The sequence below is a fragment of the Dromaius novaehollandiae genome, chromosome 9, assembly GCF_036370855.1.
Source record: "Dromaius novaehollandiae isolate bDroNov1 chromosome 9, bDroNov1.hap1, whole genome shotgun sequence".
NCBI classification, from domain to species: Eukaryota; Metazoa; Chordata; class Aves; order Casuariiformes; family Dromaiidae; genus Dromaius; species Dromaius novaehollandiae.
In genome coordinates, this window is record NC_088106.1 from 11,872,981 (window position 1) to 11,898,447 (window position 25,467).

The 25,467-nt window shown below is 65.4% G+C and overlaps 1 protein-coding gene and 2 non-coding genes across 12 annotated transcripts; all 3 read right to left on the reverse strand.

Moving 5' to 3' along the window:
* Window positions 1–1,187: 1,187 nt before the first annotated feature.
* Window positions 1,188–23,570, reverse strand: EIF4G1 (eukaryotic translation initiation factor 4 gamma 1). 10 transcript variants are annotated; one of them, XM_064516688.1, is made up of 33 exons: window positions 23,414–23,570; window positions 21,695–21,755; window positions 19,931–20,035; window positions 19,732–19,818; window positions 17,323–17,496; window positions 16,839–16,938; window positions 14,594–14,706; window positions 13,237–13,329; window positions 13,091–13,157; window positions 11,798–12,667; window positions 10,471–10,559; window positions 10,078–10,264; window positions 9,543–9,676; window positions 9,116–9,256; window positions 8,726–8,899; window positions 8,440–8,637; window positions 8,018–8,164; window positions 7,687–7,923; window positions 7,497–7,601; window positions 6,849–7,002; window positions 6,612–6,712; window positions 6,397–6,499; window positions 6,175–6,277; window positions 4,905–5,161; window positions 4,702–4,817; window positions 4,366–4,538; window positions 3,654–3,779; window positions 3,481–3,562; window positions 3,093–3,191; window positions 2,836–2,970; window positions 2,661–2,742; window positions 2,445–2,585; window positions 1,188–2,308 (listed from the first exon to the last, which is right to left on the reverse strand). In XM_064516688.1, the coding sequence occupies exons 3-33, from the start codon at window positions 20,003–20,005 to the stop codon at window positions 2,127–2,129; spliced, it is 4,845 nt and encodes a 1,614-aa protein (XP_064372758.1). In that variant the 5' UTR covers window positions 20,006–20,035; window positions 21,695–21,755; window positions 23,414–23,570; the 3' UTR covers window positions 1,188–2,126. The 10 variants fall into 10 exon arrangements, with proteins under 10 accessions (XP_064372758.1, XP_064372763.1, XP_064372762.1 ...); XM_064516693.1 differs by having other exon boundaries at window positions 9,116–9,235; window positions 19,931–20,039; XM_064516692.1 differs by having other exon boundaries at window positions 6,175–6,265; window positions 19,931–20,039.
* LOC112980195 (small nucleolar RNA SNORD66) lies at window positions 8,991–9,065 on the reverse strand. The gene has a single exon (XR_003258370.1). It is a non-coding gene; the product is annotated as a small nucleolar RNA SNORD66 (small nucleolar RNA).
* On the reverse strand, window positions 10,348–10,424 carry LOC112980194 (small nucleolar RNA SNORD66). Its single transcript, XR_003258369.1, has one exon. It is a non-coding gene; the product is annotated as a small nucleolar RNA SNORD66 (small nucleolar RNA).
* Window positions 23,571–25,467: the final 1,897 nt, after the last annotated feature.

Sequence of the window (25,467 nt, forward strand, 5' to 3'; positions counted from 1 at the left end):
GAAGTGGCTGCCCTTCCCCAGGAGATCGGGGCTGGCACCAATGCCTGCTTGAGGGGGTAAGGCAGCCCGCAGCCAACAGATATTTGTTCACTCTGAAACCTACTGATAGTAATTAAAGCTGCAGCACCCTTCTTTCAGCACACAGCAGTGAAGAATGGTGCTGAAAGGGCACCACCCTCCCAGTGCCGAGCAGGGTACTGGCATAGCTCAGGGGCCTCCTTGCTTGCTTGCTGCTGGGCAAAGGAGGCTCCCCACCGGTATCTGCCCTGCCAGGCCTTTCCTGCCAAGCACTTCCCAGCATTAGTGCTGCCAGGGCTGCAGCTCAGCCAGCTCAGCCTCCAATCAGGGGAACAGCCTCCGGTTAATTCTTCGGTGCCCTCTGGGCCCTGGCCAGCGTGACTCAGCAAAGACCAGCCCAAATCAGCCAGTATCAGCCCCAACCCTAGGGGGGGCCAGCCCTTGCCTCAGCCCCCACCCAGCACAGGGGCTCCCACAGCACCTGCCCCAGGGCCACTCCCAGGCTGCAGCGAGGGCAGAGGAGCAGGGCCCCACTGCGGCCATGGGAGCACCCAGCCTTGCCCCAGCGCAGCCCCAGCTGAGAGACACCTGGGCATTTCCAGCTTACCATGCACAGAGGAAAAGCCCTGAGAGGGGAGGGTCGGGGGCACCCTGGCACAGGCCCCCAGCCCTTGTCATCCATCTCTGCCCCAGACCAGCCCCACTCTCTGGGCAAAACCCAGGCAGACCTCATGGGCCCTGCCACCGCTGCACCTGCTGGAAGAGGGGGGCTTTGGGACCACATCCCTGCTCCAGGGGCAAGCGGCTTGGCTCTGACTCATTGCCCCAAGCCAGGGTGGGGGCCTGGGCTGGGAACGGTGCCTGCTCCACATCCAGGCACCCCGTGCCAGGCAGAGCTGGCAAGGAGCACCGCTGCGGCGGCTCGTGGCAGGCCTGGCTCCAGGGATGCCTGGCTCCTGTCGTCACCCTGGCGAGCCCCCTCCCAGGCACAAACCCCACGGCACTGCAGCAACGGGCCTCGGCATGGGTACCTACCTCTGCCCTTAGCACGCCCGGGCAGGAACCAGCTCCAGCCCAGGCAGCCCCTGGGGCAGCCCCACGCCAGCCTGGGCATGAGGGACGTGGGACAGGGGCGTAGGGCCAAGCGGCAACAGCGGCACACGGGGGCGTTATTTAGCAATGTTCTTTTATTTCCAGTTTTTAAGGTGAAAAGATGCCTTTAAATCTTCAATTAAATACTCCATAAAGAAAAAAAAAAGCAAAAAAAATTATTTACAAATTCACGTGACCAGTAATTGAATCCTTGTTTTAATAATTACACGTGCGGCTCGTCACATCCGGCGCTCTATAAATACAGGGGACACGGATGCGGGGCCACCCCGTCGCTTGCCCAATTGTGGCCTTAAACGTTTGGGGGAGGAATGAGGTCTTCGTGGGGAGGACAGGGACTCGGCCTGGCCCAGAGAGAAGGGGTCACCCCCCCCTCCTCCCCAGCACCCTCCCCAGGTGTCAGAGGAGGAGCTGGGGGGGAATGATTTATTTAAAATAAAAAAAACATGGGGGGGGGGGGGTCCAGGCAGTGATGGGGAAATAGAGAGAGGACAGGGGAGGGGGAGAAATCACACTCCTGTCCCCAAACCAAATTTAATAAGTTTATATATATATAATCTCTCTATATTTCAGCAAGTGGGGAAGAGGAAGAGGAAGGGGGGAGAGGAGGGGAGAGACTGTCCCCATCCTGTCCCCTCTCCCCATGACATAAGTCTAGGGGTTCTCCGCCCCCCTCCTGGTGACCTGGGGTCCCTACGCTGGGAGGGGGGAGAGGAGGGGCCCAGAGCGGACCCACAGTGACAGCCGCCTCCATCAGCATCCGTTTATTATCATCGTGACAAACTAGTACAGGCCTCGCAAACAAAACTGGGAGGGGGGAAGAGGGGAGAGAGAAATAAAAAAAGAGAGAGAGGAGGGCTGCTGGGGGCACAGCAGCTCCCTTGACCCCGGCATGAGCAAGTCCAGGGGGCCGGGGGTACGGGGCACTGGGCGGGAGGGGATGGAGTCGCACCCCGGGGTGCCCTGCTCTCTCCCCCCTTCCTCCTCCTCACGGCTGCTCAGTTGTTGTCCGACTCATCCTCAGCTTCCCGGAGCCAGGTGAAAAATGCTGTCACTGATTTGAGGGCCACCCCTTTGCCCTGCTGCTCAGCTGCGTCCTTGCTCGACTCCCACTTGTAGAAGGCCTCCTCTTTGATGACGTCCTCGTCGTAGAGGGCATCGAAGAACATCCTCAGCAGGTCTGTGGGGAGGGGCAAAGAAGGACCCTGCCATTCCCCAGCCACCAGCAGCTCTGGGCAGGCCAGCGGAGGGGGGAACAAGCCCACCACCCCTCTCCCCAGGCCTCCTGGTCCTCCCATGCCACGCAGGACACTCACTTGGAGGCTGGTCCAACTTCACCACCAATGCCTGCAGAGCGTAGAGCGCCTGGAGCTCCTTTTGCTCGTCCCGCATGTACTTCTGCAGCAGCTTGGCCCGGTTGTGGATGACCTGGGCATCTACGCGGTATGGGTTCTCGACTGCAGGAGAAGGGGCATGAGATGGGGGCAGCAAGGACACAGGCACGCAGCCCCCCGGCTCACCCCGGTACTCACAGACTATGGCCGAATGGCACACGGACGTCATCAGGGCCCTGATAAATGTGTTGGATGAGACCTGCTGCTCACTCAGGTTGGCCTGAAGGAGGGAAAAGGAGAGGGGGTCCCGTGAGGAGAGGACAGAGCCAGGATGGCCCTCCCGGGCCCGCAGGAGCTCTGCCTGTGCCCTCACCTCGATCCAGTCATATATTCTTTGGTTGTTTGAGTTCTCCTTCAGCAGTTTGTCCATTTGCTTGCACAGCTCCTCCGAGGTCAGCTCCTTGCGGCTCGGCGTGTCTGAGCTGTCTCCCATCGTGTACTCCAATTTCTGGGGGACCAGGGAGAGACAAGCTGCTTAAAGGCAAAGTGGGGGAAAACACCCTCCAGGCAGCAGGGCTCAGGGGTCCCCCCACAGCCTCTCTCTGCCCCTCACAACGATCGAGCTCTCACCTGCTCCGTGACAAATTTGTTGACATCCTGGTCCTCAGGCAGGAATTCTTTCCAGCTCAGGCCCCCATCCCGCCACAGCTTGCCTGCCTTCTTCTGACTCTGTAAGACAGCCAATGTCAGCACCCAGGTGCCATGGTCCCCACCAGAGACACTGCTCCAACCCAGGGAGAAGATGCTACACGGCTTGACTGCGGCACCCCAGCAACCCAAGCACAACAAGGGACAGCCAACACATGGGCCTGGCCCACCGCCGCCCTCTCCGGCTATGAAGTGCTTCGACCCCCGTGTGCTGACCCAATCCCCAAAGAGGGGGCCGGGGAGCACACGCCAGGGCTGCCAGCCCCCCAAGGTAGAGGACACCAGCTACACGAGCCCCACATACACTTACCATGCCCTTGCACAACAAGCCCAGCACCTCAACCAGCAGTGTGGTAGCCTTCCCAATGGGCACCAAGGGCTTTGTTATCTCCCTACAGGGCACAAGCAACAGGATTAGAATTCCTGCCCCCAGATTCTGCTCCAGGACCCCATGCCAGCCCTGCAAAGGGGCACGGCCCTCACCTGAACAGCTCCTCCATGGGAATGCCTTCCTCATGCAGGATGGGCGTGATAAGCTCGGCCAGGTACAGCCAGATATGAGGGATGTCGATCTCCATGTCTTCTGCAATCTCTAGGATCTCCCGCAGCCTGGAGGGCAGAGGTGGGGGTGTTGGGATCAAGCAGGGAGCCCCCAGCTGTGGTGCAGAGTCTTGGGCAGCAGAGCAGGCAGTCCCCACGCCTCAGCTCAAGACAGGACTGAATTCAAAGCTAGGGCAGGTTACCCAGGCAAGCCTTGAGCATTTCCAGGGCTGAAGACCCCACACCCACCATCACTCTGAGCCCCATCCCAGTATTTGGTCCTCCCCTCCTGCAATCTGTGCCCATTGCCTCACTTCCTTTCACAGGCACCTCTGAGAAAAGGCAGTCTCCATCTGTAACTCCCCATCAAGCACTTCAGGGCAGCAGTAGGATGCCTCCTCTCCAGGGCACAAACCCAGCTCCCTCAGCCTTATTTCATACCTCCATCACCCCCCACCAGGCTCAGTCAGTGTCTTCTGTACGAGGGAGCTCACAACCAGGCTCAATAGCCAGCAATGGTGTCAGATGCTGAACACAGAGCATGTTCTCTTGTCCCGTCAGCTAGGCCCTTGCTAACACAGCCCAGCGCACAGCGGGCCTGCCTCACTGTGAGGGTTGCACACCACCTCGGGGCTAGCCTGCCGCTGTCCCTCACCCTTTGTAGTACTGCTCCTTGGGGAGCGTGCCGGCCTTCACCAGTTGGAACAGCAGGACCCCCATGTGCTCGCGGGAAATCGTGCTCCTCTCCAGCGTCGACTCGATGCCGTTCCGCACAAAGACATAGAGCGAGGAGGGGCTGCCCAGCTCCTGCACGCACTGCAGGGCCTCCTGCAGGGACAGGGAGTCAGTGCTGCCCCATGGCCAGCCCCAGCCCACCCCCCCTCATCCAGGCACTGCCGACATCCTACCCAACACAGCGCTGCTGCCTGGGGAAGGGGATGGTGTGCTACAGAGGCCATACAGTGGGTGCCTGGCTGCCCCCTCCTCTCACCTTCATGTCATTGATATGCAAGTATTCCTCTATGATTGCCTTGGATTTCTTCTCTAGCTCTTCTTCTGATAGTGTGGGCTTGGGGGGTTCTGCAGGAGGTGCTGGCTCTTGCTTAACTGCAAAGAGAGAAAAGGGATCAGGCACTGCTTGGGAAAGGCAGCCTGCAGCCACATCCTGGTGAGCACCCTTCCTCCCAAACTCACTTGTCTCTCGGCTCCTGTCACGCTCCTCCGACATGCTAGCAGCCTTGCGCACGGCCTCGGGGCCACCCTGCTTCTCCCGTTCCCGACTTCGGTCCTCTGTCTCTTTGCTGAAGCTCCTCTTGGTGAGGGCAGACCTGTTCCTCTCTCCCCGCTCCCCCCGGTCGGGACGCTCCAGGCGGTCGCTGCCCTTTTCTGAACGCGACTCCCGGTCCCCTCTGTCCCCAGCCTTCTCTGACCGGTCACGGCTGGAGCTGCTCCTAGGTGGGAGGAGGGAAAACACAATGTGAAGAAGCCCGTCACCATCCTCCCTGACCTCAGACTCTGAGGAGCTATGCGAGGCAGGGCTGTCTCATCCCAAGAGGTACACAGGGACGGTCCCAGTGGCAAGCCAGGAGCTGCCCTTTAGCTGCAGCCAGGGACAGGACCTTTGTGCAAGGACGGATGCTCTGGCTGCCCGACTTCTCCTGAAGCACAAAGCTTTGCGTGAGTGGAAGGCACTCTGGGGGTGTAAGGCCTAGGCGGCCAAAGGGAGCTGCTCGGCTCTGAGGCAGAAATGCTGGTTGGCTCTGCCCTGCCGTCACAGAGAAACTGCTGGTGGCAGGGACCTGGGGGGCTGCAGTCCAACCTCCTGCTCAGAGAAGGGCCAGCAGGCTCCAGTGGCTCAGAGTGTGGTGAATGTTGAGCGTCTCCAAAGATAGCAATTCCCAACCCTCTCTAGTCCCTGTTCTAGTATTTAATCACCCTCAGGGGGAAAATATTTTTCCCTGTATTTAATCAGAAATTCCCTGTTCCATCTTATGCCCACTGCCTCTTGCCCTGTTCCCCTCTCTCTCCAAGACGACTCTGGCTCTGTCCTCTCTACACCTTCCCAGATGCATGAAGATCCCCTCCTTTGCCTTCTCTTCTCCCAGCTTAACAAACCCAACTTTGACTCTCCTCAGACATCCTGTGCTCCAGCTGTGACTATCCTCACAGCCTCCACAGGAGAAGTAGTCTCCTAAGTGCCAAATAGCAGGGAGAAAGCCCAGCCCCTGCCCTGCTGGCAGCACTCAGGCCCATGCAGCCCAGGACGCAATCAGCCTTCTTTGCCACCAGGACTCACTGCTGACTCCAACCAGGACCCCAGGGCCCCTTCCTGCCACAGGGATTGGTTATCCCAGCCCAAATGCTGGGCTCCATGCTTGCCTACCTATCAACCAACTGCTTCCCAACTTAAGGGATTTCTCCTTGGCCTGCAAACCCCCCAACCCGCCAAGCAGACATCAAGTACCTCTGCACCACGCGACGGGACTCCAGGCTCTCGGCAGGGGTGGACTGCTGGAGCGCTGAGAAGCGGTTCAAGGTGCTCGTGGCCGGTCGCCCTGAATCAGATGCTGGGTGTGAAAAAAGGGGAGTCTCAGAGCTCAGCACGTCCCCAACAGAGGAACCGCCTTGGGAAGGGTCCCCGCTCCCTCCCCGAACCACAGCACTGAGCTGGCCTGACGCTGCCTACCTGAGTCTGCAGGCTTCGCACCAGAGCCTCCGCTGCTGCCTTTGCCCCAGCTCAGCCGCCCGCCTGGCGCAAAGAGCTGGTTGTTGGAGTCGATTGATCCAGGCTGAAGGGAGAGACATTGAGGGAGTGGGGCACAACCTGGGCCAGGCAGCCAGCTTCAGCTGCCCACAGGCAGCCTCAGCACCCCCAGGAACCGGGCTGTGCCCCAGCCTTACCTTGGTGATCTTTGTTAGCCGGCTGGTGTCGATGGGCCGGTTGCCCTTGCTGATGGGCACCGTGTTCCAGCCATCATCCGCGACCAGGCTCCCGCGTCCACCTGGACACGAATGGGACAGACGTAAGGCATAGCCCCACCAAGAGCAGTGCCTCCACCAAGGCCAAGGCTTGGTCAGAGCCCAGAGAGAGGAACCCCCCTCTAGCAAGCTCAGGTGTCCCCATGCCCAGGTACTCACTGCTGGAGGATGGCCCGGGGGGTCCTCTCCTCTTGTCCTTTGACATCAACTGCTGCACTTTGATGTGTTCCCGATGCTCTTCCATCTCTGCTTCCTTGTGGATCTGGTCGATGGTTTTGGGGCCCTGGTCTCCTCGCCGCGGCACCCAGCTATTCTGCAGAAGGCACGGGAAAAGGGAAGGCACTGAGCCAGCTGGAGGGTTGGACAGTAGAGATCATCTCTCGGGCTGGCCCTGATCTCATGCCCCACCTGGGGAGCAGAGACTTAACACAGGGCTCCCAGCTTCCCAGCTGTGTCCTCCTCAAAGCTGAGGGCTGGTCTCCCCACTCAGGGCCACATAGCCTGCACAGCTTCCTGAGCACTGTGGCAGCTTTTGGCACAGAAGGACTCGGTTTCTGGAGCCCTCCTGCATTAACTAGCTGCCAGTTACTGTGTGCCCCCTACCGCTGCCATGCTAACCAAGGGCTGGGGGCTAGCATGGTGTCTCTGGGGCTGACCACAAATTACATTCCCCCACACACACACCTTCCTGGGGCAGAGGGACAACACACAGACTGCTGGCACTTGGAGGACACAAGTCAGCAGCTCCATGGGACCAAGCAAGGGACAGAGGACAGTCCCTGGGCAATAGCAGGCCATACACCTTACCCGTCTGAGGTCAATCACATCCTGCAGCATGAAACGGATGCGGGACGATGTCTTCTTCTCTTTGATGATCTTCTCCATCTGGTTAAAGTACTGGTCCATCCTGGGCTGTAGGGGGATAGAGCCATGGTCACATCCCTCCCAAAAGCAGGGCAAGGCAAGGCAAAGCAAGACAGCAGAGTGCAAGGGATACCTTCGCCTTCTCGAAGTCCAAGTCTTTGCCAATGGTGGTAAGCAGGCGGCAAAGGCACTCAAGAGACTCCTCATCATGGTTTTTGAGCAGCTTCACCACGCAGTCATGCATGATGGCCTCCGTCAGCATCTTCAGTTTGAACAGCTCCCCAATGAACTTGATGTTGCCAAGGGATCGCCGGCGGGCCTTATCCCGCGCCTCCTCCAACTCATCCTTCATGCGCGCCTTCTCCTCGGGCTGCGTGGGGAGCAGAACAGGGCAGGTCAGTCCCCAGAGCCACCCTGAAGACTCCCGCTCCATCCTCGAGCTGCAGCCTCCCACCCCAACTCACAGCACTGGCATCGTCCATCTCCTTCTGCCGCTTCTCAAAGATCTCATCGTCATCCTTGTCTTTCTCAAACTCCTTCTGGCAGCGGTTGAGCAGCAGTTTGCGGAAGTTCACAGTCACCGTGGGCTTGTCTGTCGTGGGGACTTTGAGCTGCAGGGAGAGGTACAACCCAGGGAGAGAGCATGAGTCATGCCTCCCCCAAAATAAGGCAGGCCAAGCCCCAGGCACTGCTCAACCCAGGCAAAAGCCACCCTGCACCTAACAACTCCCCAACAAAGGCATCCGGCTCAGCCCTCCAGCCACGTGCTTCAGATTCCCCATCTTAAAGGCAAGTTCTCCACCCCACAGAGCTCAGCTAAAGTCCCCAAACAAATCCCTGTCAGCTCAACAGCACCAGGACTGCAGTCCCCCCAGCTCTTGCTCACCCCCATAAGGCAACGGCACATGTTAGCATAGGCAACAGAGAAGTTTGGCTCCGAGATGGCCTTCTCGAAGACGAGGTCGATGACACCCTTGAGCCGCTCCTCCGTGTCAATGGACAACTCCATCACCTGCTTCATCAGCTGCTGAAACATCTGGGGTGTCAGCTTGTTGAGGATGCTGCGGACACGGCGGAGCAGTTCCTGCAAGAACAGCAGAGTTAGCGAGAGCCAGGCATCACCCCCTGACCAGCAGGCATCAGTTGTGGGGCCTGCCTGCCCCAGCTCCCACCTGCGTCTTGATGTTCTCAGGATCCTCCTCCTCCGAGGCACGCTTGCTGCTGGGTTTCCAGGCCTTCTCAGCCTTGTTCAGCTTGACATCTTCATTGAGGGACACAGTGGCAATGATTTTGCGGGGCTCCTTCCTCTGGCTCTGCTGGGAGCGGCGGGGACCCAATCCTGAGGGCTGACACAGGGGAGTGGAAACTCAGCGTTTTGCCTCAGCCCCTGTGGGGGACGAGACCAGCCAGGCTAGCTCCTGGGGTGTCCCCGTCCACCTGCTCAGATCCTCAATTCCATCATGGACATCAGTGGCCCAGACACAGTGGCTCAAAAGCATGATCATCATGGAGAGGCGAAGGGGGACAGCGTGGGGTGAAGGAGAGAGCAGGCAGATACTCACCAGGCCCCGGTTACCCATGACGGGCCGGCCGAGGTTGGCAAAGGAGGGGGTGAAGTCAGGGCTGCAGTTCATGCCGCTGAGGCGGATGGGGTCTAGTGCCCGCAAAGGCGTCTTGTTGGCCTGCGAAGGGAGGAGACAGGGCTGAGGATGCCCGGGGGCAGAGGAATGGGACATCCATTCCCCAGCCTTATCACCGGGACAAGAAAGCAGAAAACAGCCTTGGACATGCCCAGGGAAGCAGGCAGGACCACAGCCTGCCCCCAGGGCTTTGCTCATGCACAAGGCTCATTGCAAATGCTGCAGGGGGACCCGGAGTGGGGCAGATGGGTGCCCTGCCCAGCCCTGCTTTGCCAGAGCAGGGAACAGAGGTGCTAGCCCCCCTCCCCAGGCAGCACCCATGCTCCCCTACGCCCAGGGCACCACCAACCTTGTCCAGCACCACATCCGTGATCTGGGGCAGCCCCTCAGGTTTCTGCATGCTGGCAAAGATGAACTGGAAGCCCAGCAGGAACTCACGGTCGTATCGCTTCTTCTCCTCGGGGTTCAGGGGCTTCCATTGCTCTGCAGAGGGAGGGAAAGGAGAAACCTTGATATAGCTAGTCTCATCTTCTCTACCCTGAGCCATTGGGCCAGTCTGGACCCACATGGAGACCAGCTGGGTAAAGATTTAGGTGACCACGGAGCTGCCCTGCCACACCATGAATGTTACCCCTGCTCATTTAGATGGGGGTGGGAAGCCTGAGGCCACCAGCCCCTGCCTCTCGTCCAGGACCCCCAGGCTGGTCTCTGTCCCCCACTCCATGCCAGGCCCAGGGACAAGTCAGAAGCACATGAGGCTTAGGACAGCTGGACAATGCTCCCCATTATCCCCACCACTGGGTCCAGAGGCAGCAGTTCCTAGTAGGGACCTCACAGGAGGCCAAGCACGAGCGGCTGCCCACGTGGGCCAAGGCACAGCTCACCTTCCTTGTAGCGGTACTTCTGATCCGCAGCCTTGCCCTTCTCTGGGGCCAGCTTGTCCTCTTTTTCCTCCCACGTCTCCTCTGACTCCTCCTGGGGACGGGTGGGGGCTGTGTCCTCCGCTTCGCGGGCAGGGGCGGATGCAGGGGGCTTGTTCTCCGCCTCTGAGGCACTGTCACTGATCTGAGACTGTCATCAGGAGGGACAGGGACAGCGGTCACACCACAAGCCCAGCCCTGCCCCTGTCCGCCCCAAGCCAAAGCATCCTGCCCCCCCTCAGATCCTCACTACCATCACAGAGCATCAGTGGCCCAGACACGATGGCACAAAGCAAAGTTCATCACAAGAGGAGCTGCGACACAGGGTGATGCTCCATACTCCCCAGGGACACTCACCTCTTTAAAGGCATCCAGCAAATCACCTACTGCCTCCTTCTTGTTCAGTTCCTTCATGCGTCGCTTTTTCTTTGGCACCGACAGGGCGACTGGGAGAAGAGGCAAGGACGTAAGGGCCAAGTAGCAACCCAGTCCCCCGCACACCCCAACACCAGCTCCAGTGTCACCAGTGAGGCCCCAGTAACACTGGGTGAACTTGAGGATGGGGCTAGTGGGAGCCTCAGAAGATGGTCCCACTGTCCCCAGGGCCCAGGCACAGCCCCCTCTGACACCAAACATGCTGTGCGCGCATCTGAGCACCCACAGCCCTGCTGATCCTACACACAGCCTCCCAACGCTCGCTGCCGCCTGAGCGCACCAGCACGTTTTCCCGAGCACCCCAAATGCACCCTGCGCCCCTGCTATCCGTAAAGGCACCCTTTACAGAAACCCCCCATACACACCTCTCCCCTCGTATACACTCATTTCCAGCGCTCCTGACACCCTCCCTGGCACCCCATATACAGCCCCGTAGAGGCACGCTCCCCAGAAACACGCCATCTCCCAGCACACCCTCAGGCCACCCCCCTCTAACTCTCCATGCCCCTGCGCAGCATGCCCTGTACAAATACATGCTCCGTACACCATCTCCCCCCACCACCCCAGGGCACCCCATCCTCCCCCAGCACCCCTACCTATATATCTTTGCAGGGTGCTTCAAGAAGATATAACACATAGCTCTCCCCCCACATCCCCAGGGCACCCCATTCTCTCCACGGGCCCTAGACACTTTTCATACCCCCGCACAGCGTGCCCCATACAGACACAGCCCCCCTGACATTTTTCTCCCCTATCTGTGCATCCACAGTGCACATCCCATTCTCCTGTCATGGTCCAAAACATCTCAGGACACCTCCCCATGTACAGCTCCAATACACCCACCCCATACTCCTGCACAAGGCATCCCATACAACCCGTTCCCCCCACAACACCCATAAGTCCCAGGGCACGCCCCCCACACACATACACTCCTATACACCCACCCCACACATTCACCCCATACCCCTGCACAAGGTGCCCCATACAGACATACTCCCCAGACATCTCCCCCATCTAACCATCCGCAGGCACCCCATCACCCCCCATGGCACCCCATCACCCCACCTCATTCCCACAGGTCCCAGGTCATCTGTCCTGTTCCCCCTTATACACCCTCCCCCCCATATTCCTAGTGTCCAGCACCCCATACAGATAACCCCTATACACATACCACCCCAACACCCAGCACTGGGGCACCCCACATTTCCCCTCCCCACAGCCCTGCACACCCCAGCCAAGCACCCCCAACCTGGTGCGGTCGCCTCCGAGGTCTGCGAAGGGGCAGGGGCCGGGCTCAAGCTCCGCTCCTGGGCCTCGGCAGGGCTTTCACTCTCTTCCTCCTCCTCTTCCGCTGGTGGGGAGGCAGGGGTGTCCGTCTGGGCCGGCTCCTCGGGCTCCGAGATGGGGCTGACATCCGACTCTGGCTGCTCCTCGCTTGGCTCCGCTTTGTCAGCGCCCTCCACCCCGTTGGGCAGAGGCAGCTCTTCCGGCTGGGCTATGGGGGAGTCCAGGATGGGCGCAGGCACCGGCTCAGGTGCTGGCGCGGGCGCCAGCTGGCACACAGGTGCCTCGGGGACCGGCTCGGGCACCTCGTCTAAGACCCCGTTGGCCTCGGCTGCGTCCTCGGGGCAGGGCTCTTCCGAGGGTGGCGGGGGGCTGGGGGAGGCAGGTTTGGCAGGCGCTTCGGGGGCCTGCAGCACGAGCGGAGGCGACGCCGGGGCCGGCACCGGGGGCACGGCTGGCATCGTGGGGACAACAGGCACCGGCTGCACCTCGGGCAGCTCGGGCACCTCCGGGGCAGGCTCTAGGAGGGGAATGGCAGCTTCTTCCTCCTCCAGGACCACAGTGTCCACGTCGGGGGCAGGCACGAGGGGCAACTCCACGGCCCCTGGCACTGTAGTGATGGCGCTAAAAGTCTTGTGCGGGTCGGGCGGCACCTCGCCCAGCTCTGCTTTAGTGTCCGCATCCACGGGGGGCTCCATTGGCACCAGCGTCACAGCCGAGAGCAGCACAGGCTCCACCTCAGGAATGAGGGGAGGGGGAGGCGACGGTGACGCCGACTTGCTGGGCTCCAGGGAGACGGGCTTGCTTACCACCAGCGCGGGCTTCGGGCGGTCGTCTGCAGGACAAATGGCATTGAGGGGGCTTTCCAACCCCCCACAGGGCCCTGATCCTCCCCAACCCCCAGTCCCAGGCCCCCTACCTGCAGGAGCAGTGGCGGCAGATGTGCCAAACCACATCCAGCAGCTGGTGCTGGCAGGTGTGCGACAGGGACAAGGGGGGACGTTGGTGCCCAGGGAATGGTTGGCGTACGTGGTAGGGGAAAAGGCAACCCCTGCAAACAGTCCTGGGCACTACAGTGGGACATCGCTCCTCGCATATGTAGGGGATATGCCAGCCTCCCATTCCCCAGTCTACGTGGGGCTCGGGGGGTCAGCCATCTCCCTCCCTGCAGCACCAAGCGCACAGGGAGCCTGAGCGCGGCCACGCCAGCCGGCCCGGCTGCCCTACGCAGCAGACCCACACCGCCACGTGCACTTACCTGGCCGGACAATAACTGCTACATGGGGCGTCTCTCCGTTGGCCTGAGGCTCCAAACCACTTCCAGCCTGGGAGGCAAAGAGGGAGTTGAGCAGGGCCCCAGGCACCCCCCGCTGCCCCGGTCAGGGAGGTGTGGTGCCCTCTTACCTGGGGAGGGGTGGGGGTGGATGAGGTCCTTGCTCCAGACATGATTTCTTCAGTGATATCTTTGCCACCTTGGTTAGGGTCTCGTATCCGGATCTGTCCGTGCACCAGGAAGCAGGAGAGAGGGGGCAGCCGTCAGCAGGGTGGGGGACACAGCATAAGGGTGCACCCCCCTTCCCTGAGCCCAACGGTCCCAGGACACCCCCTTCTCCGGGCAGGAAAGTGAGAGATTCATTCAGTGCTGTGCTCGCCCCAGGGGCTGGTGGGTGCCATCTCCTTCCCCGTGGACAAGGTGTCCGTCCCGGCGCCCGGCAGGAGGGGACAGAGCAGGGAAGGGGGACCCTTGGCAGCCGCTGCTGGGGCTCCAGAGCCAGCGCCGTGTCCCCAGCCCTGGGGACAGGCCAGCCCAGCCTTCCGGAGTGTCACAATGCCCCAGGCACTGCCCACCTCCAGGGGCTGGGCACAAGCTGGGGGACCCCCACGGCACCCCCACACCGGCACAGGGACTGGGGGCACGCTTCTGCCTCAGGGATGCCCGGCATGGGAGTGGCAAGCTGGGAAGAGGGACCGGCCCTGGCACGCAAACAGCACAGCGAGCCCCCGCCGGCACCTCATGCCTCGCACGGGGCACAGCACTAACACCTACAACTGGCAAGGGGGGAAAGAGGGAGGACTCCTGCCTGCCCCATGCCCGCACAAAGATACAAACGGAGCCACATGTGCCACCCCGTTGTGCCTGCTGCTGCGGGGTGAGCAGAGGAGACGCACGCGGGCCGGGATTGCGGCCGGGGGGCTCATTCTCCATCCCCACACACGACGTGCTCCCAGGGCACCAGTGAGAGCAGCACCCTCCTCGCCAGCCACACGCCCAAAAGGCGCCCCCACCCCTCCAGCAGCACCCCCGGAAGATGCCAGCATCCCCCCTCGCAGCCCCCTCCCAGCTTGCCCCCCCCCGGCACGGGGCTGGGCCGGCAGCCGCTCGGCTCCCCGCTATAAATAGGCCCCGCGCGCGGCCTCCGAGCGCCGGCATCTCCGGGAGCAGACAGCAGTTGGCAGCCGCGGCGCCCCCGCCCCCCCGGGAGCCGTGACTCAGCAAACGCCTCCCCGCCGCCCGCTGGGATGGCCAAGGTCGCCAGTGCCCGCCGCCCGCCCCGGCACCCCCCCACTGCCCCCCCCCGGCACCCCCCAGCCCGACCCGGCTCCGCACCCCTGCGCCCCGGGGCAGCACCCGGATCGCCCCCCCCTCCCCCCCCCCAGCAAAGGGGGCCGGCAGCGTGCCCCAGCGTCAGAGCTGGCCCTCCCCGCCCCCCCCCGCCCAGCACGAGCCCCCCGCCCAGCCCTGGCACAGGCGGCTCCTTACCGTCTTGCGCTCTCGCTTTGGGGGAATCGGCGGCTGCTGGCTCATCATGACCTGGGCCGTGGGGACCCCCGTCGGGAACTGCTGCACCCCCTGCGCTGGGTAATAGGCACCCGCTGGAGGGGAGGAGAGGAGAGGGGGTGAGGGGGGCTGGCCAGCCGTGACCCACCCAGCCCGCCGCGGGGAGCCCCAGCAACGGGGACCCCAGCTCCTCCGAATGCAGGGGGGCTCCTGGGAGCGAGGGGAGCCCGTGCCACCCTCCAGCAAACCCCAACTGCATCCGTCCCGGATCACCCCAACCTGCCCGACAGGCCCAACCAAATTCCTTGCCCGTGAAGCAGAGCGTCCCGCACCGCCCCCACGCCCAGCCGCTGCCCCACAGCTGGAGTCAGGCCCCAAAGCCGCAGCCACCTGCCGGGCCCCCCAGCTCGGCGCGGGGAGCAGCCCCTCCGGAGCGCAGGGCCATGCCCGGGCGCAGGAGTCCCGGCTCCGCCAGCGGCTGCCTTCCTGCTGGCTCCCTTATCTCCCCCCAGCCAGCCCCAGCCCCAGCCCCAGGGCGGCACCATGCAGCCCCGTCCGCACCCTCCACTCACACCCACGTCGAGGGGGCTCCGCTGCCCCTCAGCCCCACAGGCCAGACCCCCAGCTACCACCCAGGGTCGCCCCCACAAGCCAAGCCAATAGCACGGAGGGGTCCCAGGGCCCGAGGCAGTGCTGGGCCCTGATCCGGGCCTGGCATCTCCCCCAGAAGGTGATCTGCTCTTTCCAAGGCATCGGTGATCCCCAAGAGCATCCACCCAAAAGCACGGGGAACAAGGGAAACGGGAAACAGGCCAGGGGAAGAGGCCTGGCGGCTGCCGGGGCCCGTCTCGCTCTCCCGGGGAAGGCCAGCGTCACAGATGCCAGCACACAGGGAGAGACAGGCACAGCTGGGCCCTGGCCCCCTCCCAGCTCTAGCACTTTCCCGGCCGTGCCAAGCCCGCTCAGCGCGAGCGGAGACACTCCGGCGACCGCCCCGTGGCGGCACCGGGGACCCTCCTCTGCCCAGGCGGGACGCGGAGCCAGCCCAGCCCGCCCGCCGGAAGCGGCCCCTTCCGGGGGGAGCAGGAGGGAAAAACGACGCGGCGGGAGGGACAGGGCGGCCCCGCTTGCAGCAGGGAGCACGTGGGCAGTGCCGCATGAGGGGGGAGCCACGGGGAAGACCAGGGACACTGGAGCAGGCAACGTGGGTGGCTCCCAATCCCGGCGCTCGGCCAGGGGCAGCAGCAGGGCCTCAAACTCCAGGAGCGGCCATGCTGAGGGCAAGGGAGCCAAGGAGGGAGACCCACAGAGCAGAGACGCCCGAGGGATACCCCAGGACTCGGGCACAAGGGAGCAGCCAGGCTGTAGCCCGAGCGCTCCGCGGAGCCAGCCCAGCCGGCTGCTGCCTGGGGCCACTTCCTTCCTCTGAGGGGCCTCTGTCAGCCACGGGACAAAAGGGAGGGAGGATGGACACGTACCTGGCTCAGGAGAAACCCATCTCCACCCCGGATTGCTTTGCTGCCATGCCGGGGACGGGACAGAGGCCTCAGCTCACATTTCTGTGTCTGCAAGGCCTCCCGGGACAGACCTAGCCTAAATATAGTCACAGCCCGGGTGGCCACATGTGAGCAGGGGGGAAGAAGGGGGGCCGCTTACACCAGCGCTCCCCAGCTCCAGGAGAGGGCAGGCACGGAGCAGCCGCAGCCCGGGCCCCTTCCCCGGCCGGTCCCACCACCCCTCGGCTCTGCTGGTTTAGGAGATGCAGCTGGCCAGGACAGGGGCGGAGGGAGAAATGGGAGCAAAGTTGGGGGGCAGCAAGCACAAAACAACTGCTCCTTGCCTTCTGCCCGGCCACAGCAACTGGAGGGGGAGCAGGGGATAAAGTCTGCCCTGCCTCTCTGCCAGGACAGTTAAACATTAAACGGTGCAGATTTGGAAAAGGGGGTGGGAGGCTCGGGGTGGAGGGAGAGATGGGATGCGATGCACGACACGGTGCACTTCAGTGCTGCGGCAGGAGACGCAGAACACCTCCTGTCCCCCAAACAGCCTGTAACGGTGTCACTAGTCACAGAAATGCCTCTCCCCCCAAGTCCAGTGAAGAGAGGTGTCTGTGCTCAGCCCCTGAACTTGGAGGGGGTGCAGGGAGCCCCAAATCAGGGGAGCAAAACAGGGAGAGTGCTGCGGATGGAAAACTAACAGCGAGCAAAGAAATTCCCCCAGCACGTACCGTAAGTCCCGAATTCCGTAGGGCTAGCTCCAGGGTAAAAACCGGGGGCACCAGGCTGCACTGGGTACTGCTGGGTCGGGACAACGTACGTGGAGCGACCCTGCAGGGAGGTAGAAGAAGAAAGCTCTGTTACCACCCCTCCCCGGGGCAGAGGGCTACCCCCAAACCTCGTGGCTGCGTAGCGCTGCCCGCAGGCCAGCCTGGCAGCGGGGCAGGGAACAGGACCCTGGCAAACTGGGCATCACGCATCCCGGGGCCTGCCCGCAGCACCCCACCAGGGTTGGAGGGCGGGAAAACCAGCACTGCCTGCTGCCTCTCTACAGTGATGGGCATCAACCTGTTCTGCTCAGTTCATGCTTGCAGAGCCCGGGGACCCCCACCACCCCCCCAGAGCAGACCTGGGCTCCAACCCCAGCTAACGTCTCTGGTGCCCACCCCAGCCCCCTCCCACAGAGCCCAGGGACGCCCAGGACACGGCCCTCACCTGTCCGGGAATGTAATACGCTCCTTGGGAAGGTGTGTAGGATATCTGGGAGGGTATCATCATCACCTGGGAAGCAGCTGGATACACATGGGCAGGCGGGCCGGGCCGGGCCGTCGTGTTACTCTGCACGCGGGACGCGCTCGTGGGAGGCTGGGCCCTGTTCTGGTAGAAATGCTTCGGGAGAGACGGGGCACAGCGTGAGGCAGGCAGCGCCAACGCCAGCCGCCCGCCGGGCCTGACCCGCCACGCGTGCCCCCCCTCCTGCCTCTTCCCGAACAGCGAGAGCAGGCTCGCAGCGAGCATCGCCCCAGCGGTCAGCCCGGGCGCGGGGAGGCGGGGAGCAGTCCTGAGCAGAGATTGAAGAGGGGAGACCCCCTCAATCAGGACCGCAGCCTCCCCAAATCCAGCACCCGGAGCTGCCCCCCTCCCAGGCCCCCCCAGTCGGCACCATCCCGCCCACACGCACCTGCGGGGCCGCCTGGGTCCATCCAACCCAGCTCATGCCCGGCACAGCCCCCTCCCAGCCCGCCGGGGGCCGGCAGCTCCAGTGCCCGGAGCCGGCCACGGCCGCACGCAGCTCCGGCGGAGGTCCCGGCGTGCATCGCACCGGGGCCGGGTGCACGCACTGAATGCTGGGACCTGTAGTCCTGCCAGGCCCGGAGCAGTGCCGGAGCCGGACAGCCGGGACGTGCGGAGCCGGCCATGACCCCTCCAGGCCCTGTCTTCCCTCCCTCCTGGTTTCTTTGTTCTACAGATACATCTCTGGGCTCAGACAGATGCTGCAACCAGACAAGACATCGGGCAGCCCCAACAGAAGCTGTTCGAGCACGGCAGAGAGCCTGGAGCGGGAGCATCTGCACACGCGCCCCATTTGCCCAGGGCAAGGCTGGGAAGCGGCATGGAGAAAGCATTACCTGAAGAGACCTGAATCCTCCCTGTTAGCAAGCGCACGCATACAGAGGGAGAGGGGAAAGAGAGAGACAGGAGTTACCCGCCACCGTGTTGAGACAGGACCCGGAAGCAGGTGGTGGGTGGAGGACAGGACAGGGAGGGGGTGGCAGCGCAAGCCTGGGGCCCTGGGGCCACTAAACGGAGGTGGAGAGTGGCTGGTCAGGCTCCAAGCCGGACGCTGGCACGTGGAGCGACATAGCGGCCATCAGCTGGGTGAGCAGGAGGCCAGGGAGCCCATCACCTCGCGCCCACGTCCCAAATCCACGGGGCACAGGGAGCTGCCTGCTCAGCCAGGGGCACTTGGAAGCCTTGACTGCCCCCTTGGACGTCCCCGCAGGGCTGGAGGGACCCGGACAGGCCAAGGGAGGCAGGATTACGCTAAATCTGTCCCCAGCAGCCCCTCTAGTGCAGAAGGCTGATGGAGGCTCAGAGCCTTCGCTCACGCTCCCAGAGGATGCATGAAGCAGGACGGTTGGCAAAAGCAGCACCACCAGGACCCAGAGGGCCACATCCAGCCCCACAGAGAGCCAGAGCCCAGTCTCCTCCTGGGGCCTCCAACATCCAGGGCCCAAGGGGCCATCAGGTCCCAGCTCCACCACAGCTTCAGATCCACTGGGTGCTTCCAGGCCACCCACACCGGTGCGGTGGGAAGCCAGGCCCATGGCAAAAGGCTTTCATCATCCCCAGGGTGCCATTTTAGCAAGGCTAGGCCAGCAACAGCAGCACTGAGCCACCTCAGGGGGCAGCTGTGGCCTTGGGAGACCCACCCCCCCCGGCCCCAAGAGTGGGGGCACAGGCAGAAGCAGTGGCCTGGATCAGGGGTTAGCACAGACACAGCCACATGCTCCAGGCTTCATGCAAGAGCGACCCCGAGGAACTCGGAGACACTGCAGCGAAACTCCCCGGCAGGCCAGGCCGAGCAGGCATCCCCCCGCCGCCCTCCCCCAGCCCGCAACCACCAGGCTGGGGGGTCCCAGCTCCCCACGTGCCCCGGGACCCCCTTGCCCGGGGTGGGTGTTTCTGTGCAGTGTCAGAGCCGGGGGCTGCCCCGGGTGCTCAGCATGCAGGGCGGAGGGGCTGGTTAGTACCTGCTGGTGAATAGCACGAGGCCCTGCTGGAAACTGAGAGAGGAAGAGAGCAAGGTTCAGGGAGGGGGAGGAAGGAGAGAAGAGCAGTCACTTGGTGGGCACCCCAGCTGGGGACGCATGCCCCCACCCCAGGGCCAGGAAGGAGGCACGAGACCCCAGGGCACGCAGGCAGCGCCAGCCACAACCCAGACTTCAAGCAGTCCCCTCGTGCACACGCACGCAGGTCCTGCAGGGCATGACAGGGCTCCTCGCTCCCCTATGCATCAACGCAGCCACGGGAGGGGAGCACGGACCGTTTGGCTGGGCGGCTCCGGGAGCAGGGGAGCTCCTGGAGCCCCACAGCCCCTCTGCCCTGGGGCAAACCCCTTACCTGTCGCGGCTGAGAAGGCGTATTCATTTGTGAGGTCGGGGCCGGGTTAAAAACCACAGGTGCCGTCTGACCAGGTGGAAATGTCGACTGGAGGGAGGCAGGGAGGGAAGGCATTGGCCAGGCCGCAGCCAGACCGCTGCCCCAGCCCCCCCGCCGAACCGGGGAGCCCCCCACCACGAGCCCGCCGGGGGGCTGTTACCTGTGGAAGTCCAGGAGAAGGGGCAGGGTGCGGGGCTGTCGGGGCTCCTCCTGTGGGCTGTGGAGCTTTGTTCATTTCATGTGGTTGTACATAAGGATCCCCTCGCTATCTGCGGGCACACGGACAGCAGGCGTAAGCCAGCAGCGGACAGCTCGGCTGCCTCGGTGAACCCCCAGCTGCCTGCCCAGGAGCCCTGGCCCACAGATCTGCCACCTCTCCCAGGCAGTCCCTAAAATGGGGTGTCCTGGCCCCCTCAACCCACCCAGGGCAGAGCCAGAGACATCCACTGTCCCCCACGGGCTGCCCACAGCCATGGCACAGACACCCATGAACCTCCTGTCCCTGCTGGGGCGCACGGGCCAGGAGAGGTGAGGGCACGGGCCACGGCACTGACTCATCAGCCTGCCCTATGCCTGCTTTGGGCTGCGCCCCGAGGAGCTGCCCCAGGGACGTGGCAGAGCCCGGCGGGGGGCCCCACACAAGCGGGCAGCAGGAGAAGTGCAGCCCCTGTCACCAGTGCCCAGCCACGGGGCCCAGACTGCCACCGGCTCCAGGGGCCTGGTGGGCCCCACGGCGCCCCGGCGTCAGCTGGGGACCGACTCCACCCCGGCTGACCTACTAAGAGCTTCCCCCGGCCGGCCAAACCTGTTCCTGCCGGTAGCGCTGAGTCCCCAGCGCGCACCACAAATGCCTACCAGGGAGGGCAGGGAGCAGCTCCCGCGTCCCCCCGCGCCGCTGACGCTCCTGCCTGCTGCCCGGCCCAGGGGGGCCCCTCACACACACACACCCCCCCCGGGGCTGGCACCAGCACCCACGTGCCAGGGAGCCTGGGCACCCTCCCGGCCAGCTGTGGCCCTGACAAACCCCAGCTGGATCCCGGGAGGGACTTGGCACCCCGTGCCGCTCTCCCCGCCCCAGTGCAAAGGCCGCCCGGACAGGAAGCGGCAGAGGTGCCCCCTGCCCGGGAGGTGCCCCCTGCACCCCCGCAGTGGCTCGGAGGGCCGGCTGGGGCAAGCTCACCGCCTGGCCAGACCACCCGAAGGAGCAGCCCGTCGCGCCTGCCTGTAACCTGACGCCCAGCCGCGTCAGCGCTCACAGCCCTGCCGGCCCCCCAGCGCCGCAGGCAGCCCCAGCGGGGCACAGGGCGCCCCAGCACCGGGCATGTCCCGCCAACACTGCTGCCCCCAGCACCCGCAGCCCATGGGGCACCCAGTCCCCTGCACCCCCAGGACCCCGTCCCCAGCGTGGGGGGGGGGACACGGACCCCCTTTGCAGGTACTGCAGGCATCAACACCTCCAGCCAAGCCGGGGATCAAGCCCGCTCTGATTTCAGGCCTCGGAGGAGGCTGCGCCCCACGGTGCGCGCCCTGTCCCCTGACTCACCCGGGGCGCTGAACGCCAGCACAGGCCCCAGAAAGCCGCCCTGGCACCCCGCAGCCCAGTGCCCGCCCGGCTTGGCCGCATGCCCGCAGTGCGTGCCTGGACGCCCCTGCCCTGCCCAGCCCCGGGAAGCGACGGTGTGGGCCATTTTAACAAGCCAGACTGGCGTTGGCATGAGTTACTCGGAAAAGGAAGGGGGGGGGGGTGTTAAAATGCAGTGGGGAAGGGACTGAGGAACTCCTGGGGACAAGCACGCTTCCAGAGCACCGCCATGGCCCCGAAACCACGCCGCTCTGCCCACCCCGGGCCTCGGCACAGACAGGCAGCAGCCCGGCCTCCCAGCCCCCCAGCACAGGCCCACCTGGCAGAGAACTAGATACTCACCCCCCCGCGGGAAAAACCTGGGCCGACTGAGCGGGCCTGCAGAGACCTTTCATCCGACTGACTTGGAGAGAAAGGAGGAAAGAGAGAGGGGGAAGAGAGAGGGAGAAAAGGGAAGGAGGGTGGGGGGGGAGAGAAAAATCAGCCTGCAAACCCGCCGGCGTGGGGAAGGGACGGCCCCGCGGCACGGACATGGGGGCCGCCGGGGCCCAGCCGGGAGCACGAGGCTGCCGGGGCTGGGCCGGGCCGGGCGTGCTGCAGTGCAGAGCCGCCGAGGCCCGGAGCACCCGAAACCCCACCCACAGGCACGCCGCGCACACGGGGCCAGCCCGGCACGCACGCCACCACCGGACCCCCGCCACCGCACACGAGTGATCCCCCGCGCCGGGGCAGCCGGCGTCCTCTGAGACAGCGGGGGCAAAGGCAGATGCCGGAGCAGCCACGGGACGTTTTGCTACAGGAGGGAAGCTGCTGGCCCCCGCCACCGTACCCGCCTGCCCTCGGGGCGGCCCGAGCCCCGGCGGCAGCGCTGCCTGTGCCAGGCGTCCCCGGGGACGAGGGCTGGCGGCCGCCGGCTCACGCCAGCCCCAGACACCAGGGTGCTGTGGGGCGGGTGGGCCCCAAGCAAGGCCGGGGCAGGCGCTGTTGGGGGTGCGCAGGGACGGGGCAAAGCCCCTGCCCGGGCCGGGCTGCTCCTGCGGAGCTGCAGGCCGAGGCTGCAGGGCATCCCGGGTGCGGGGCAGCTTCGGCGGGGCCCTGCCTGGGCATCCGGGGCCCCGAGCGCCCCGCGGCACGGCAAGGGCGGCTGCCTGCCCGGAGGTGCCAGGACGCCCGGCGCCAGCTCCACTCCCGGCAGCGGCTCGCACCAGGCCGGCCGTCCCCCGGCCCGGGGCCGGTTTGCCCGCCACAGGCTCCATGACGGCGCCCGGCCCGGGATGAGCGGCGGCGGCCGGGAGCTGACGCAGCCCCGCGGACCGGCCCGACCGGCCCCTGCGGCCGGGGCTGACTCACCCGCCGCTCTCGTCAGCCCCGCCGCGCCGGGCCGGGCCGCGGCACCATCTTGGCGGGAGGGCGGCGGGGCCGCCGTGACACCGGCGCCGGCAGGGCCGCGCCGGGAGCGGCGCTGCTCGGGGCCTGCCCGGCTGCGCGGCGGGGCAGGAGGGCGCGGGGCCCCCGGGGCGGCGCGGCGGCCGGGCCCGGTGCCGCATCCGGCCGGGCCCGCTCCCCCCGCCCCCCCCGCGGCGGCGGCGGCCTCTGCCAAGGACACGTGTCACTGCCGGCCGCCGCCATGGCGCGCCGGGAAGCACCGGCACCGGGAGCGGCGGCGCGGCGCGGCCCGCCGGGGCGGCGGCGGCGCGGCGGGAGCGGCGCGGCGGGGCCCGGCGAGCGCGCACCACGTGGGGCGGCGGCAGCGGCGGCGGCGGCGGGGCCTAGGCGGGGCGCGGCGGCGGGAGCACGTGCGCGGGCGGCGGCGGGCGGCGGCGGACCGGCACGTGGGCGCCGAGCGGCGGCGGCGGCGCCGCGCGGGCGACCGGGCCGGGGCGCGGGGTGGGGGAGGGGCGGGGGCCGGCGGCGGGGCGGCGCCCACGTGGTGGCGGTGGCGGCGGGGCCCGGCGGCGCGGCGCGGCGGGGCCCGGCGGCGGCGGCAGCGGCGGCAGCGACGGCCGGTGCCGGTGCCCCCCCCGCCCCCCCGGCGCGGCGCCCCGCCCCCCGCCCGGTTACCTTCAGTCTCCTTCAGCGCGCGCGGCCCGACGCAGCCGCAGCGCAGCGCAGCACGACCATTTCCGGAGCCGCGCCGCGCGCAGGGGCGGGGCCACGCGCCGCCGCGGGGGGAGGGGCGGGGCGGGCCGCCGCCGCCGCCTGAAGCCGCCCTGGGCGCCGCCCGCCGCACGTGACGCCGGCGCGCCGGGCCGGCTACCTCCTCCCCCCCGCCCCCGACTCGACTCCGTCACGTGACGGGGCGGGGCCGCCGGCGCGCCCCGCCCTCCTCGCTGCTGATGGGGCGGGGCGGGGCGCGTGCGGGACCGCCCCCTCCCGCGGTAGGCCACGCCCTCCTCCTTTGCCACGCCCCCCGCCCCACTTCCCCGTGCGGCAGCACGTGGAGCACCCGGCACCCACCCGGCACCCGGCACCTACCCGGCACCTACCCGGCACCCACTCGGCACCCGGCCCCACGCGGGACACCGCACCCAGCACCCACCCGGCACTTCTCGGATCCCATCACCCCGCGGTACTCGGTGGGACGCAGCACCCGGCACCTAGCAGACACCCAGCACCCGCCCAGCGCTACTTGGGTTACGGCACCCAGCACCCACCCAGGACCCCTCAGGTCACGGCACCTGGCACCCACCCGGCCCCCGTGGGACACTGCATCCAGCACCCAGCCAGCACCCAGCACCCACTTGACACTTCTCAGGTTGCAGCAGCCAGCACCCCCCCAGCACCCCACAGGACAAGGCACTCAGCACCGCCCTCGTGACACAGTATCCGGCACCCACCCAGGACCCCTTAGGACACACCACCCAGCACTCCTTGAAACATGGCGCCCCGCACCCTCCCAGGAGCCAGCACCTACCCCGCACCCCTCAGGACAGGGCATCCGATCTGCACCCTGTATCTCCTGGACCTCTCAGGACTGGGGCATCCTGCACCCACCCTGCATCTAGAAACAGCATCCTGCACCCACCCTGCACTCCTTGGAACATGGATCCTGCCCCATCCTGCATCTAGAAACAGCATCCTGCAGTCACCCTGCACCTCCCGGACACAGCACCCAGGCTGCACCCATCCCTGGGACCCCGCAACCCTGCAGCCCCAGGGCGAGGGCCCAGCACCCGGCACATAGCCACCAACCAACTTTCCAGCCAACCTTATCCTGCACCACGCCGGCACTGCTCAGCCTGCAGCGCAGCCCTCTGCACCCACCGCCCTGCGCCCGCCCCCGTGCCTGGGACAGTGCGCCCTGCAGCTGGGACCCATCCTGCACCTACCCCTGGGGTGGGACGCAGCAGCCCCACGCTCTGTACCTGGGACATGGGACACAACACCTGTACCCACCCCCGGGGCTGGCACACACCACCCGCTGCCAGCACCCAACCCTGCACCCCCCGGCCTGGCATGAAGCCCCCGACGCCGTGCCCAACCTCTCCGTGCCCTCACATCTGCCCCACAGCACCCCGAGCCCCAGCAGGGTGCTGAGCACCCTCCAGGCCTGGCCCCACACCCACTGTCCTGCACAGGGCACAGCAGTGGAGCTGTGGGTGATGCCAGGTGACGTCGCCCCCACCCATCCTCGGAGAGGGGGTGGGTGCCCCCGGAGCTGGGACCTGAGCCAAGGGAGGATGGAAGGACACCGGTGCAAGACATCCCCAGGCTCCGGCCACACTGTGCCCAGAGGCTGACATGGGGTTGGGACACGGGCAGTGCCAGGCACCCGCAGGGGACAGCCAGCAGGTCCCCTTTGTCCCCTCGAGCACCAGCAGTCCCAGGCTTCTTGAAGGGGCCCGGCTGGGCTGCAGGACCCGCAGGCACCGGGAAAGCGCACGGCTCGCCAAACAGTGGCACGGCTCCAGCAGGGCACCCGGCTTCGTGCAGCAGGGTGCTGACACCAGTGTTTTTGGAAACAGCACGGGGTTTTCCTCTCTTTCTTAAGACATTCCCCCCCCATCTCCTTCAGCTTGTCCCAAGATATTTAACCCTGCTCCTTGTCCCACCGGGGCTCCGAAGGAATCGCACTCCCACGAGCTGCACTGAACGCTGGCAGCCGAGCCCAGCAC

Bases quoted from the DNA above. Each gene is read 5' to 3' on its own strand.
- EIF4G1 (XM_064516688.1), bottom strand. From the start codon at position 20,005: ATGAACAAAGCTCCACAGCCCACAGGAGGAGCCCCGACAGCCCCGCAC. The intron at 8,165-8,439 runs GTGAGCAAGAGC...CTCTCCCTGCAG, and splicing joins TGTGCCGTTGCCTTATGGGG to CTCAAAGTCCCCACGACAGA. The intron at 6,278-6,396 runs GTAGGCAGCGTC...TTTCACACCCAG, and splicing joins TGCGAAGCCTGCAGACTCAG to CATCTGATTCAGGGCGACCG.